Here is a 16,477-nt window from a genome sequence, read left to right as displayed (position 1 = left end):
CTATACGATTGTTAGCTTTTACTATTATTATGAGCTTGAAAAGAATAGATAAATATTTGATTATTAAGTCCAAAGAAGGAAAGAAAACCTATTATCACTACTAAGAGCAAACTGAACTCTTCAAGACAACAGTTTTCAAGTTCAACAGTAAATTTTTTTGCTTCATTGACTTCTCATCATGAGCTCACTATTGAGGAGGTGGTGGGGTATCAAAAGGGACCTTAATTTACTTCAACAAATATAAAATCATAGAGCCCATCTCCCTGCCACTACACAGGACACAAAATCCTCATCCACACTCCATTTCAGTTAATCACATGGCTCATTAACACAACCAAAAAAGAAACAGGCACTGACCCATTTGTTTAATTTTAGAAATGACAAAAAATTGAAACTGGATCACAAAAGCAACTGATGTTAGAATGGCTAATTTATTCTTTCATGTCTTTTCACATCAGAAAATGTGTTTTCCATTGCCAGCAAGGGCAATACCAAAATTGCTGGTGACAAGGAATAAAACCATTGGTATGAACTCTTGGTATTTCTAGCTACCTTTCCCTCCTTTATCTTTCTGAAGGACCTGTATCTATGGAAAGAATCTTCAAGATAAAAATATGTGTAATAAAAAGCATACCTTAAATTGATAAAAACAGTTGTTCATTTACATCATGTTAAAAAGCCCTATTACAGTAGAATTTTCTAATACCCAGATTCTTAAACTTTGGTTCACAATCCTATATGAGATCTTATAACTGAATGTTGGGATCATGAAATTATGATTTATTATTGGTAAATGTTTGATTTGTATTCCTATTTTATAAACCTATATACCCAGGGGTCATACAAAAATTTCTTGAGAGGAAAAGGGATCACAAATGGAAAAAGCTTAATAAGTCCTGCACTGATACAAAAGCTTTTGTACAAATATGGAGTGATACAAAAGCCCTTTATATTGAAAATGTTTTATTCTACTTTTGACTCTTACCTTGCTTTTGATAAATAGGTGATTTTAGATAATGGGATCATTGCTATACTTATGACCACCCAAGGGGTCATTCATGTTGACTTAAGTGCAAGTGAATTTATATTTATGTGTCAAGACTCTTGAATTACAGGGGAAGAGGGACTTGAGAGTCATTCTTCACATACACTACCTCTGTATAGCTGTCATTCCTAATAGTCTACACAGTTCTTAACTTTACTGCTTCTGGTACTTACAATGTCGCTTTCAATTCCTATTAATAATAAAAATACTTGCTGTTTCTTTAAAGAAATATTAAACCCCTAAAATATCTATCTTAATCCAAAACCATTTTTCTTGCTGAAAGCAAATACAACTGCCATTTTACCTTTTTGTTTCACCCAGATTAGTAATTTAAGGAACTCTTGCGTTCCATCTACCAATAGCAAGTGTTCTAAAATGATAATCTCAGAGAATTGTCAGAGAGAGCTGAGAGGTTATAGAGCTGGCTCTGATTGACACAGCCAAGGTAGGGCCAGAGACTATGGTTTTAATCAAGCCAGCCAATAAACATTGTTTTGGGTTTTTTTTTTGATTGGGGTTAAGTGACTTGCCCAGGGTCACACAGCTAGGAAGTGTTAAGTGTCTGAGGCCAGATTTGAACTTGGGTCCTTCTGACTTCAGGGCTAGTGCTCTATCCACTACAACACCCAGCAGCCCCTGCCAATAAACATTAAATACTTACTTTTTGCCAGCCACTATGCCAAGGGTTCAAGAAAAACAGACAGTTCCTATTGTCTCTCAGGGAGCTCACAGTCGAATAGGCAACATAACATACAATTAATCATGTATGAACAAATATATATAGCAAATTAGAGCTAATTAACAGCTAAGGCATGAGAGTTCAGGGGGACCAGGTAAGGCTTCCTGTAGAAAGTAGGATTTTAGTTAGACTTAAAAGAAGCCAGGAGGAGGATGGGGATGAGGACTGAGAGCAGCACAGATATGGGGACAATTGGTGAAACCATCCAGAGTCAGAAGATGAAGGGTTTTATGCGTGGAGCAGCAAGGCCAGTGTTACTGGACTGCAGAGTATTTGGGGGTGCAGGGGGATGGTTCTGGGGAAGATTTGAAAGGTGGAGATGGAACCGAACTATGAAGGTCCTTGAAAGAAAACAAAAAGTTTTCTCGAACCTAAGACTAGCACTCTATTTACTATTCTTCATTACAACAGTGATTCCTCTCCCCTACATATACACCTCTAACCTCCATTGCTGTAATGCTTCCTCCTTCCTCATTCTTGATTTCTTTCAAGATTCAGGAGGGCAGTCACTTAAATCTGCCTCCCCAAAGCCTCCTTTCTACTTTATATGTACTTATTACAGTATGCACAGTATGTACTATGTTATTAAATATGTATGTATTTACTACTTATTTATGTGCTGTCTCTCTCATTATCAAGTAAATTGTTTGAGACCAGGGACTTTACATTTTTGCCTTTCTTTGTATTTCCAATGCTTAGGTGCAATAACTATTACACAGGAAACACTTAATAAATGTTTGTAGATTCATCGATTATTCCCCTCTTGCCTCTGCATGTCAGTATGAGTGTGTATGTGTTAAAATAAACCAACCAATTTTTTGTTTTAAATTTTAGTTAGGTTTTCCAGATTTGCACATTTGTACAAATATTGCAAATTATTGATTTAAGCGAATAAAAACTTGAAAAAAAATACAAACAAACTTTTACTACAAATTATCCACATGGAGTTTGTACTAAAAGAACACAAAGAATAGTGAACCAGGATGCTGATACTTTCCTCCATACTTGTATCTTCAGGGAGAGCATCAGCGGAGCCAAGTAGTATTCAACTGTGTTTGGTTCTTGATACTTGTATCCATTTTTAGTACTTCTCGAATGGCCATTGTTGCATATGTTGAAGGAGGGAGTGAGAAATCCATCTTCAGGGCCCTGTATTTACCTTCTGTCATCCAAGAAAGAAGAGAAGAGTCAGGAAAATAAAAGCAGCTGCAAATGAGCTGGAGGATCATATAATCTCTAAACACAGATAAACAAAAAATGGTGGCAATGCTCTACCTTTCCAACCATCAGAAAGCCTTACTGTACCGGGGCAGCCCTCTGGTGCTTCTGTATGAGAGAGAAGCATGGAGGAGTGATCTGTAATGTATACTCTCTCAGTGAGTATCTATGGTAATTCTACCTCTGAACTCTCTTGGCACCTTAGAGTATCAGAAAGACAAGGAGTAAATAGAAAAGGAGAGTGTGAGAATGATCTCCAAATGAAATAACATGGTTTTTTTTTTTTTAATTGGGGCATAATAAAATACAAATTAATTCAAAAGGGAAGAAATTTGAAGATAGTCAATTCTGCTGAGAAGGAATGGAGATCTAGTTATGAAAACTGCTCCTGGCCTCCCACCAACATTTGTGCTCTCTAGAGTAAATACAATTTTACCTCCTGTATCACTTATTTGTCCTATGCTACTCTTAATTCCTTTCTCACAGGGTGTTGATTCCTAACAAGTAGCTACTGGTCCAACTCACAGGTACAAGTCACAGTGACATACAAAGTGCTAAACAAAAGGCCTCAAGAGAATGTGAAACTGTTAACCATATTTAAAGAATTCTTTATAAATTCTAACTCAAGAATGTTATGAGTTAAATCAGAAATCCAGACCACAAACTATAGCAACTTTGTTCTTTGTTTTGCCATGATGGCCTATTATGAGCTAATGGCTAAGCAGCATAAAGATGGAGAAAGAACTTCTCAGTAATATTCACACTCACATCAGCCGCTTATTATTCCACAAACTTGGCACTCATTACTAATTTTTTTTTTTTGCTTTGTGTTTCTAAACCACCAGAAAAAAACCCCTATTTTCAAAGTGATGACTTCATCTAGATAAGCGTACACCTGGGCCCAAATGACTCCATCATAGATAAAATGCTTTTGCATCTTTTTGTTTAGTAGCAGAAGCAACAATTATTTCAATCATTGGCAAATACAATTCTGGAAACTGTGTTCCTAGCTTCCAACCACACCAATGTTGAAAGATTCCAAACTACAGATCTAGCAGTGGTGACAACAAATAATACTTTACTTCCACTCCACTGCTTTAGACTTCCTGGGGAAGCAAATACAACTGGCTGGCACACATCTCAGAAAATGGATTCATCCCATATAAAAGGGAAAGTTTGGGAAAGCCACTTTCAAAATTGTTAAATACTTATACATCCCATTAAGTTGTACTCAACTCAGACTTTGAAATTTGCATTATCTCTATTTCCAGCCCACCTGAGGTCTCATTTACCTTAAAGAATAATATCCTTTGGGAAATCTTATTTGAATACATAGCACAAGTTTTGCACATAAGTTCATTGTTCTCTTCCCTCCCTTGTATGATGTGTAATTTGATCTGAGAATCACTCAATTGAAGTGGGATTTGCCATTCAGTGTAGGAAAAAAAAAATCCTACAAACCTAGAAAATATCACTAATTCAATTCTATGTTTCAATTGCTTATGTCTAGCCAGAATTATGAGACTGAGGTAGAAAAGTGCAGAAGAGAAACTACTGCATAGGTTGGCAAAAGCAGTAGACATCTTGATCATTTCACAGTCAGTTTTCTGCTACGTGAGAAAAATTTGGGGGATGCACAAACTTGGCATGTGAAAGGAGAGGCCCATTTTAGGAAGGTAACCATGACACTGAGAGGCAGTTTAAGAAAGTGGGAACAGCCAGGGACTTAGGAGTGAAAAGACCTGCATTCGAGTCCTGGTTCTGATAATGCATGACTGAAATCAAATTAATTGGCTTTCCTAAGAGTCTGTCTCCCCGTCTATAAAATTAGGATAACAATGCTATGTCATTAGGTCACTGTGGGGGGGAAAGTGCTTTGCAAATGTTAAAGTTTCCTATAAACAGGGGTTCTAATGGAGACATTCTCTATCTAGCACAGCCAGATTGAAGGCAGAGAAGGTGTAAAGCAGAAACCTAAAATTAAAAACTTAAAAGACACCAACATAGAAAGCTAAAAAGGGAATATTGGGAAGAGGAAAAGAACTTGAGAAAACCTCCTTGATTGAGAGTTGCAAAGGATCTAAGCCTGCATTTGACAAATGGCCAGACTCACAGAATATTCATAATGACAGGCGAACTCCAGTGAAGTACCCTTGGAATCTGTGCTTGGCCCTGTACTGTTTTACATTTTTAATCAATCATTTGGATAAAGAATACTCACTAAGAACTTTACAAAAAGAGAGATGGGCTGACTTGGGTGGAGAAGGGTGGCCTTGGGGGGAGATGGGGGTTGGGGAGATGGTGCTATGTTTGATATTCTTGCTATAGGATAATCATTTGTCTGGAACACTGCCGTAGGGAATCTGTTTGGAGACAGAGTTGACTAGATAGCCAGTGAGGTTCTTTCCCATTTTAAATGCTGTGATTCTGTGAAATTCATCTGGTTCAACTTCTAAACTGTATGAATGGGAAATTATGTCCTGACATGTTATATGACTTGTCTTGAGTTACCAAGTGTGATTGCAACAGGGGCACAAACAGCCCTATTAACACTTTTTCAGACTGCTTTTTGTTAAATAGAAATAAAGGAGAGTACTTTAAATTGAGTTTTATTACCAAGGCCGTCTGCTGGATTTGGTTATTATTATTATTACTACCGTTTAATGCAGTCTTCATTTACAATGCTGTAACAAGCATATTAATTAAGTCTATAAGGAGACATGTAATAAGAGTAGGGTTGCCTCAGAAATAGGAAGACGTGGGTGTAAGTCCAAATTTTGACAGGTATGGGCTGAATGAACCTGGCAAGTCACCTAACTGATCATCCTTAGGCCATCAGCACTTTGAAGATGCACAATAACTGCTGATCTGTATCTGCAGAGAGAGTTCCTTCACTAGAAGTTCTGATGTAGATGAAATCAGGTCCAGATCGAATAAATATATAATTTGTTGGTCTTTTTGATTTAGCTTCTTTCGATTTACATAATTTAAATCAAGCCTTCTTATGTTTCTTTGAATTCTTCTTTTGTTCCTCATAGTTATAATGATAATGTAGCTTACAAAGTGTTTCCAAATTTGTATTTTATATGTTATCTCATCTAATCCTCACAACCACCTTGGCAGGCAGGTCCCATGATTATCACCTTTTACCACAAAATTGAAGAAAAAAATTGAGAAAAGATAGGTAATAAGCCTAGAGTCTCAGGGGTAGGGAGTGAGCACCTGAGGCAGAATTCAAACACATCAGACCATTAGGCCAACTTAAGTCATACATGATTAATTGATCAGTCCTTTTCTATTCACTAGATACATAGTTTCCAACCTTTTGTTATTACAAGTAGTTCCATTACTAGCTGTTTTTAATATAAAAACATATTTTCTTCCCGTCAATTTCCCTAAATATAAATCTAGTACTTATATTGCTAAATCAAAGGGTAAGAAAAATGTCACATCTTGTACAATTCCAAATTGCTTTCAAAAATGGCTGGACCCTTTTTTCAACTCTTCTAAGTATGAAATGACTCCTCAATTCTGATCTCATCTTCTGTTTTCTCCACAGAACTTCAACCTCAATAATATCTTCCCTTTTCTCCCTTTAATCTTCAGTTTTTCCTTATCAACTACTGTCAAATATGCTTATCTCTCTAATCCTTAAAAAAACTTCCATTAGTTACAATGATGTCCTAAGCTATTGTCCTATATCTTTTCTCCCTTATTCAGCCAAACTATCAGAAAGACATGGTTATACTCATAAGATCCACTCCTTCTGCTATCACTCACTGTTTAACCATTTGTAGTCTGGCTTCTGACCTCACTGTTCACTCTGAAGCTATAAGTGATCCCTTAATTATAAAATCTTCTTCCAAAGATCTAAGTAATCTCTTAATGCTAAAATCTAGTGCTCTTTTTTTAGCCCTCATTCCTCTAGGCCTTTTTGCTTCATGTGACAATGAAGACCATCCTTTCTTTTTGGGTTTTTCTGACATGCTCTCCTAACCATTCTTTCTCAGTCTTCCTCAATATCATGATTACATGCTTTAACTGTGGAAATGCTAAAGTCCTATTCTAAGTTTCCTATACTTTCTTTACACTTTTTCTCAATGAGCTCATCAGTTTACACAAGCTTGATTACTTTTTCTATACTAATAACTCTTACATTTGATGTGAGTGTGGAGAACAATGTTGAGTTGAATTGACCAATATCACTTCAAGAAGAACCTTCTCATTATAGCCTTAAAATTCCTTCACAACCCTGTCAACTTATCTTTCCAATCTCTCTGCAATCCAGCCAAACTAGCCTCACTTCTGTTCTTTATTCATGATACCTCATTTCCTCCACCTGGGCTTTTGTACTGGTCATAATGTCCCATATCTGGAATGCTTTGCCTTGAGGGCAGGCACCATAGTGTCTGGGCCCATAGTAAGAGCTTATCAAATACTTGCTATTTGCCTGAATCAACATGCATGTTTCCTTTTTGTATTGGTTTTTGCATCAATCATCTTTTTAAACTGACAGGAATAAAGAGATACCTTAAAATTGTTTTAATTTCATTTAACTGTGAAACTCTTAGTTCTCATTCTTCCTGACTCCTCTACAATTTCTGAATGTCAGTCACTCATTTGTCCCTTAGCTTTCCTGACAACAGTCTACTCTAGTTCTCCATACCTGACCACTCCTTCTCAGTCTCATTTGGCAATTCATCTTCACTAAGTGTTGATGTCCCCTTGGATTCTCCTCTATATTATCTCCTCTGGAAATAGCATAAACTCCCATGTCATCATCCTTATGCAGAAGTCTCCCAAATCTATGCACTCGGCTATACTCTCTCTCCTGAACTCCAATCCCAAATTACCAACTACCTAATGGATGTACGATCATAGATTTATAACTTTAAGGGACCACAGAGGCAATCTAGTCCAACTCCTTCACTTTCTATCAATTAGGAAGTGAACCCAAGAAAAGTTAAGTTATTTGGCCAGTCATACAACTAATTGATAAATGTCTGAGGCAGGAATTTAACCCAGACCTTCCTGAATTAAATTCAGCATTCTATCTATTACAACATGATGCCCTGGATGACTTATAAACTTTTCAAATCTACCATACTCTAACCCTAGCATTCACTATTTCTACCCCATCATCACCTTCCAAACTTGCCTATTTCTACTGAGAATATCACATCATTTTTTTGGTCACCCAGATTCATAATCCTGAAGTCTGTTTGACTCTTCCTTCTCCCTCACCCCCCAATAACCAGTCACCAAATCTTGTAAAGGCAGAATTGCTCCTGTGCATTCATTTTTTTCTACTTACATGGCCATCATTCTAGTTTAAGGTTCTTGCTTGCTTCCCCAAGATAGTCCGTGAGCCATTTTGGCATTCAGTTCTACCTTCTTTATTTGCTTGTTGCTTATGTGTTTATTGTCCTTATATGCTATAATTTATAATAAGAATCTCTGTATTAAAATGGTTCACTCTTTTTAGTTTTATATGCTTGTTGATCTCTGGACAAGGCTTTTGCATTTAGAGTTTTGTTGTTATTTGGTCATTTCAGTTGTGTCTGGCTCTTCATGATTCCATTTTCTTGGCAAAGATGCTGGATAGTTTGCCATTTCTTTCTCCAGTTTACTTTTACAGATCAAGAAACTTAGGCAAACAGAGGTTAAGTGATTTGTCCAAAATCACATAGCCACTAAGTGTGTGAGGCCAGATTTGAACTCAGGAAGATGAGCTTTTCTGACTTTCAGCCTAGAGTTCTATTTACTGTGCCACCTAGCAACTTCTAACATTCAGCATACCAACAATTTATGTTTATAAATGGTCTAAGAAAAACTGTGTTATTCATATCATCCTTTTCCTCCTTTTATGTTACATCATTTATGTTATATCAGTCACCATCATTGCACAAAAGAGAACAGTTTAAATAGAACTGAGGGCCATTTTGTCTTTTTTATTTTCTGCCAAGAGTTCATTACCAGCTACTGTGATAAGCCATTTAGTAGAAAGATTTCAAGAACACCAGGTGGCTTCTTATCATGAGGAAACAGAAAAAGAGGAATTTCGTGATAAAATAATTTATAATTGGAAAAATCCCAGGCAATATAAAAGAATTTTTCATGGAGAGTGAGATGGGGGGAGAGGGGAAGAGAAGGAGAAGATTCTTTCCAGAACACTATCAAAGAGAAGAAATCAGTCTGAATACATATTTTCTCTTCTCCGTTATACTCTATTCCCAATGGACTTTGGGCATCATTCAGAACAGATGTTCCCTCCTTCTCCACATCCCTAGGTAGTTCCAATCGCAGATCCCCTGTCTTTTCTGCTGGCTCAACAGGCACTCTGTTCTACTACCCTCAGGGTGATTTCAGTTACAGGATCACCATTTTCAGCCCTTGTTCTACTCAAGGTCAGCCTCACCATTTAGCCTTAGGGAGCTCCAGTGGGACAAAATAAGTTGTACTTTCAGCATGGCTAATTGAGCCACTAATTTCTATTCAGACATAAAGCTGATGTCATAATTTATGGCAACAATAACATAGCAATTATTATCAAAATGCTCACTATTTAATGGTGGAGGTAATCCTACTTACCAGCAGCAAACACAGGTGGTGGTTTTCCTTCTAGGTTGTCCAAATCCGTGTTAAAAAGTGGAATTCTAGGATCATCATACGAAACAACCTCCCTTTAAAAATATATACACATAGGAATTAATTTGAAAACAAGTCTCATTTGAGATATGCCAATTTTGACAATGACAAGCATTTAAGTATTTTTAAATGGATTAAAATACAAATGGAATCTTCTTGTCTCTGTCCTCTTCTATCCACTGGGGACCTGACATGAAAACTACTAGATGAATTCTGAGAATTGTTTCAGCCAATCTGGAATAAGAGAATTCTTTTTCTTATAAACTCTTAAATCAAATTTAAGTTTTTCACAGCAGATAAAGACTTTATGCTCCATATACTTCCCTTATATATAATTCTCCTTTGCATGGCTGGCATTCAAAATGAGTTTATTTGTTTCTAGGTTTACTTAGAAACAGTAAATCACAAAAATATGAAAAAATCTTCTAACTACTGTCAACATTACAGAGAAGACATGATTCGATTCCACTGCACTCCAAAATATTACTCACCAGCTGACATTCTGAGGGCGAATAATGATCTTTCGGTAGGCACCTGATAGAGAATAATCTCGGATTTTATGTTTCATGTTGTCAATATTTAGATGATCTGCAGCTAGCATATCCTTGTAAGCCTCACTAACTAAAGCAAAACAGAAAAGAATCAAATGGAATGTAGAATAACATGTTAAATCAGTATGAGACGGATTAAAAATGTTTCCTTGGACCCCCTTTGGACAAAATCCATTTCCTTAAAGACTGTAACCATTAACACATTCCTAGCATTGCATAAAAATGTGTCTTCAAACTACCAGAATGAGAACATCTAGAATTATATCACCCCAAAGCAAGAAGAATAAAGAACTTCTTGTTTTTACAACACGGTTTTTCATCTATATGTAGATTAAGGTAGATGATTTCTGAGTCAGTCTGCGTTAGAGCTGGGGTTTGAATACAGGTATTATTTCCAGACTAACTCTATCCACTAGAGCAAAGGTTTTTAAACTGTGGGTTGCCACAGCTTGGAGGATCATGAAAAATTTGGCAATAGAAAAAAGTCTCAAATATTCCATCAACATTTAATTCTTTATGTAAAAATAAACAAGCACATCCATATCACCAGTATGTAAATTTGTTTTCATCTTTAATAAACAGTCAAATTATACATATACCCAAGAATTATTTTAAAATTAATTTCTTTTAAGAATTATTATCAGTAAATGTTTGATGCCTATTTTATATACCTTTGTTAGAGGTATATAAGCCAGGGTTGCATAAAAATTTCTTGGGCCAAAAGGGGATTGCAAGTGGAAAAAGGTTAAGAAGTCCTGCACTAAATCACAATGCCTCTTAATCAAGTTTAACAGCTGTGCAATTGGGTCTAGTAAGATACCACTGATCATATCTGATTCCCTATTCACATCCTCCAAATTAAAAAATCCAGCAGTGCTATCAAAGAGTCAACATTGAGACCCAGCAAAATAAAGTGAGGAAGAAGCTAGTTCCTACCTTTTCCTCTTATCTCCTTCTAGTTTGGAGATACATTAGTTAAAACACCATTAGAGGGAAGATGGAAGGACTGTCAGATCACTTAGGCTTTTTTAAAACTAGAGTACCTTGTGGTCATGGAGAACCAAGGATTAAGAGGCTTTTTTTTGCATAACTAGGAGCAAAAATAAAGCTTTATGACCTTGAAACCAAAACAGTGTCCTTGGTAAGCAGCATTAAGTTTGTGACTGTTATTCCAGTCATTTAAGTGGCATTTATTTAAAAAAAAAAAAAAGCCCTTTGCATAGAGATTCTTGAGGATATTATTAATAGCATAATCAATATCAAAGGAAGACAATTTCCATTAGTAGCAAGGAATATGCATTCTGGAATAAGAGAACAGTCATGTTTTATTCATCTTCAATGACTAAATAGGTTATCCCAGAACTCTTGGTGCAGTTCGGTCTTTAACAGCAATAAGACTTCTGTAATCCCCTGTTTATGCTAGTAGAACCCCCTAGTGGTTAAACTACCAACTATAAATTCTCATGGTACTTGTTTTAGGGAAGAAGTTTACTTCATAATTTATTCAAATTCCTTTTCTTTTTAAAAACACTTTTTCTTTCATATTAATGAAATTATAGAAGGGACAAGGAAATTCAGAATACAGAGCACCAGGGCTGGAGGATTAGGTATTTAGAATTGAAACTCAGCCCTTGTAGATGAAATCCTATTTCCATGACCCCAGATGATTCTGCAATATTTCAGTTTAGTCATATACTAAGCCTGTAGGCTAAAGGATTAAAGTAGATCAGTAGTTCCCATTTAGTGATTCTCAACTCCCTGGGGGTTTTCTCCATTATGGTCTAAGGAGTTCATGCTAAAAATTCTTTAATAGCATCTTTAAGCAGTAAATTATTATACAATATTATGAACAGCATGTTAAATGGACAAAAAACATTGAGAATCAGTGCAGTTGTTATAAGGTGCTGCTTCTTAGAAGTAACATATTCACATTTCTACATTAATTTCATCTCTTTTCACTATTTTCTATTTATTCTGTATATATCTTGGTTTATATATATTTGCATATCAGCTCTGCAATTAAATTGTAAGCGCCTTATGAGAGGAAGGACTATTTTTTGCATCTTTTTGTATCCCTAGCATTTAGTATAGTACCTGGCAATAGTAGGCACTTAATAAATGTTTACAAATGAATGAATGGATTCTAGAGAGGAATAGCTTAGGGAAGCACTTTTATTTCCAAATAAAGCAATATTCTATTTACTTTAGTTCATGTTTCAGCAGAGGTTCCAGGCTACGTTAGGGTAATTCTCTGCCATTAAAACAAAGTCCTTGAAATATAAGATAATTATTAATTTAGTCCTCAAGTATTATTTTAAAAAATTGTTTTTCTACTCTTAATCTACTTTGATGAACTATAAAGTTTAGAAAATCTTCTTCCTGATTAACTTTATTTAACTAACTAAAAAGTGAATCTGTAACATACAGATCACAAAGAGGCTTTGTATACATGCCAGTGCTTAATAAATAATTCATTCATTTCAACAAATATTTATTTAGTAGCTTTGTAAACAATGTTATTTTACATCTACTTGAGTTTGAAAGAGATTTATAATCTGGGTCCCCAAATCAGCAAATTAAAGTTAAAAAACTAAAGTAAGTGAATTTCTTTTGCCTTTCCCCCTTAGCTTCCAAAAATGTGACAGATGGCTAAGAACTAAGAAAACTTAATCATCTCTAAACACACATTTTTAATTTTTTAAAAGGAAAACAGAGAGAAGCTTACTTTTATGTCTGGGGTATATAACATCAAAACCAGGTAAAGGCATCACCACATCATGGATGGAGTAGGAATTAACATCTGCTTCCTCAATGTATGTGGCTATAGCTACAAATTTACAAATAAGCAATAATTTAAATTAACATGAAATATTCTCATATCAGCCTTCTAAAATTAGATATTTTATTGGTAAGTTTGGAATAGGTGTTTTAGGGAAAAGGAATGAATTTTCTTTTTTTGAAAAGAACCCATCTGGAAATTGGTTAATGATTATAAGGCACTATAAAAGCTTTAGGAGGAAAAGAATGTTTTCGTGGTATTTGTTTAAATGCCAGTTTTAAATGACTGATTTTTAAAAATCAGCAATTTTAAAATGGAATCAAGGTGACCAATAATCTGTCACAGAATTCTGAGATCATTTCAACAACGTCTTATAAATAAATAAATAAAAAGACCCTACATGTAAAGTTGTATCAGATGAATATAATGGGGGGAAAAGAAGGGCTAAAGGAAAGCCAGCTTGTCTTTAAAAAGGATAAAATAAGGATCTACCTCCACATTCTAAAAACCATTTTATATAAGAATAAATTACTTCATTGAATAGGGTCTCTAAAATTTGGTTAAGTTATTTAGAGAAGAAATTGCTATGGGTGTCTGATATGTATGTATCAGAGATTTCTCCTGTCCTGCATATCTGTGACTATCATGAGATGAGCTACATGAAGGGAACACTCTACCCTGAGTTAATCTATGAACTAAATTGAGGATCACAATCTAGAACCAGAAACTATGCCACAGTCATTTTTATTTTGTCTACAATAATTTTAATTAAAATTTCTCTTTCTATGTCTTGTTGATGGGTTTTTTGCAATATACAGAAATGCTAATGATTTGTGTAGGTTTACATCCTGCAACTTTGCTAAAGCTGTAAATTGATTCCAATAGGTTTTTGGATGATTTTCTAAGTATATCATTATATCATCTGCAAAGAGTTATAGTTTTATTATCTCATTGCCTATTCTAATTCCTTTAATTTCTTTTTCTTTTCTTATTGCTAAAGCCAACATTTCTAGTACAATGTTAAATAATGGTGGTGATAATGGGCATCCTTGTTTCACCCCTGATCTTACTGGGAATGTGTCCAACTTCTCTCCATTACAAATAATGCTTGCTGTAGATTTTAGATAGATACTGCTTATTATTTTAAGAAAAGCTTCCTTTATCTCTGTGCACTTTGATGTTTTAAATAAGAATGGGTATTGTATTTTGTAAAAAGCTTTTTCTGCATCTATTGAGATTTTCATGATTTCTGTTGGTCCCACACTCATTTTTAGCTGGAAAATTAGGTGTATACCTTGAAGTGTCCAAATACCAGAAGGTTGTTTTAAGATCTGCACACAAACCTACACTGAATAAAATGATCGCAGTTTATTATACTTCCATGTTTTTAAATGCTAGACACATACCTCTTTAACTCAAATGCCAAGGTCAAATTAAAATTATTTAACAATGATCTATCTATGGTATATTACAAGGTGAGGAACAAAAGATTGAGACTGACAACTTTGCCTTTTTACCTCCTTTAAGTACAAGATCCCCTGGAACAGGTTTCAGTCCATATTCTTCAATTCTTTTGCTCACCATGTTATTCCACACATAACTCTGATAACTATGAATATACATCAAACGATTATTTCTTGGTATCTGTAGAGAAGAAGAAATGAGCAAGACACAAAAATGAGTGAAGAAATCAGACTTGAAAATCATCTTTCAGATCGTCTTAATGGTTCTTAAACTTTTTTTAATGTCATGAACTTCTCTGACAGAGTGGTGAAAAGTAGGGACCCCTTCTCAGAAAAATGTTTTTAAATGCATAAAATAAAATTTATAAGCTTAAAAGTAAACCTATTATCCTAAAGTAGTTACCAGAGTATTTTAAACAAGTTCATGGACTACAGATTAAGAACTTCTGACAATCATGACCACTCCTTGTTTATTGTTTGCTGTTCTTTATTTTTCAGGCTACAAGAAAATTGCCAAATCTACCCTACAGAAGTCTGCAAACAACATTAACTTTTTTGTAGACAGAAATGCAGCAAGCTAAAATTATACAACAGTCATTTTTATCAGCCAATGATAAGGCTGATAAACTATTTGTAGGTTATATTCAAATACACTCAAAGCTATAGTTTTTTAAAATTATTATTATTTATTTAATTGTAATTTAGTGATTTTAAGAAAAAGAACTTGTAAATGTATGGCAAACAGGACTTTCACTTTCACATTTTAAGGTTTCCCTAAGACAAAAAAACACAAGCAATCTGACTAATAATGAACTCAATGAGGCAACCAAATGACTGTCTGGTTGCCATGAAGGGAAAAAGCATCATCACTATTTGGTGATAAATCTAGCTTGGATTAGAGAGATCTAAATATTAGATGAAATTTTATCTCAAAAAGTTATCACAATTTTACCAGACATTTAACATACAAAGCAAGAAGAGGGCAAAGATATGCCTTCAAGTTCATTATAACAAATGCAAATTTATTTAGTTTTGTATGTATCTTTTTTAGTTTACCAAGAGTTTCTTACCTTTTTTGTTCTAATAAAGGAAAACACAAATTCCAGTGATCCATCCCCTCAATGAGAGAAGATACAGATTTTGCAACTTTTTATTTTCTAAATCATTAAGAAAGTCTATCTAATAGTAGAAAGCATATAAAATTAATTAGCTGTGAAATATCCATTAGTATAGATTACTTTTCCTTACTGTAAGTCCCTTGAAGCCAAATGGTACTATTTTTTTAATCCCTGTATATGTAGTTCCTAACACCCTACATTACACACAGTGATATTCATAAAGTGTTTACTGAACTGAAATACTTTCTCCTATTAAAACCATTTTACTCATTTGTATTTATGACTAAAAACAGTTCATATAAATTCACCTTTAGGATGAATTTTTCTTCTTTGCTTTTGCCCTTAAGAAAAGAAAAAGAAAAAACCCTCTGCTATCAGCACCTAAAATATGTTACATCTCTTAAAGTCAATGCCTAACTTCACAAATCACACTCACTATGCCAAATGCAGATACAATATTCTTCAGTCCATATTTTGCAAGTCCTCGAAGCAGTTGCCCTTCCACACACCTTTTGACAGGTAGTTTTTTGAGGGCAGCATCAGGATCTTTGGTCTTGGCCCACTCTTCTCGACATCTGACCAAATATCCCTTTTCGGCTGCAAAAACAAGTTAGCAAAAAACAAATCAATATGAATCTTTCCAACTCTTAAAATAAAATGCATGTCAAGAAATACCCACTTGAAAACGTCAACCAAAAACAATCTTGTGGCCATGTACCCATTTTATAGCAGAAAGAAAAGCATGCGTAGATTTTTTTTTTTTTTTTGGTGCTGCGGGCTAAAACAAAATAGTAATTCATATGCCTTTCTGACTCACTAGGGATGTCTGCTTCTGTTTTTCTAATTCAGAACTCACAGGGCAAGTTTTTTTCTCATGAATTGACTAAGCCATTCATCAAAAGATCTTGTGCTTGAA

At 34.8% G+C, this 16,477-nt stretch overlaps 1 protein-coding gene across 3 annotated transcripts in view; it reads right to left on the bottom strand.

Moving 5' to 3' along the window:
- Positions 1–412: 412 nt before the first annotated feature.
- The window catches only part of PUS7 (pseudouridine synthase 7), a 48,623-nt gene continuing 32,558 nt past the window's right edge, over positions 413–16,477 (bottom strand). For 2 of the 3 annotated variants that reach the window (XM_052000464.1, XM_052000465.1), the window contains 6 exons: positions 15,998–16,158; positions 14,498–14,624; positions 12,927–13,028; positions 10,142–10,271; positions 9,594–9,685; positions 413–2,946 (listed from right to left, as the gene is read on the bottom strand). In XM_052000464.1, the coding sequence (XP_051856424.1) occupies positions 2,810–2,946; positions 9,594–9,685; positions 10,142–10,271; positions 12,927–13,028; positions 14,498–14,624; positions 15,998–16,158 (749 nt within the window). In that variant the 3' untranslated portion in view covers positions 413–2,809. The remainder of the gene's footprint in view (positions 2,947–9,593; positions 9,686–10,141; positions 10,272–12,926; positions 13,029–14,497; positions 14,625–15,997; positions 16,159–16,477) is intronic. The other variant, XM_052000466.1, reaches the window with a different exon arrangement.

This window comes from Antechinus flavipes, chromosome 5, assembly GCF_016432865.1.
Source record: "Antechinus flavipes isolate AdamAnt ecotype Samford, QLD, Australia chromosome 5, AdamAnt_v2, whole genome shotgun sequence".
NCBI classification, from domain to species: domain Eukaryota; kingdom Metazoa; phylum Chordata; class Mammalia; order Dasyuromorphia; family Dasyuridae; genus Antechinus; species Antechinus flavipes.
This window is presented reverse-complemented; position numbering and strand designations above follow the sequence as displayed.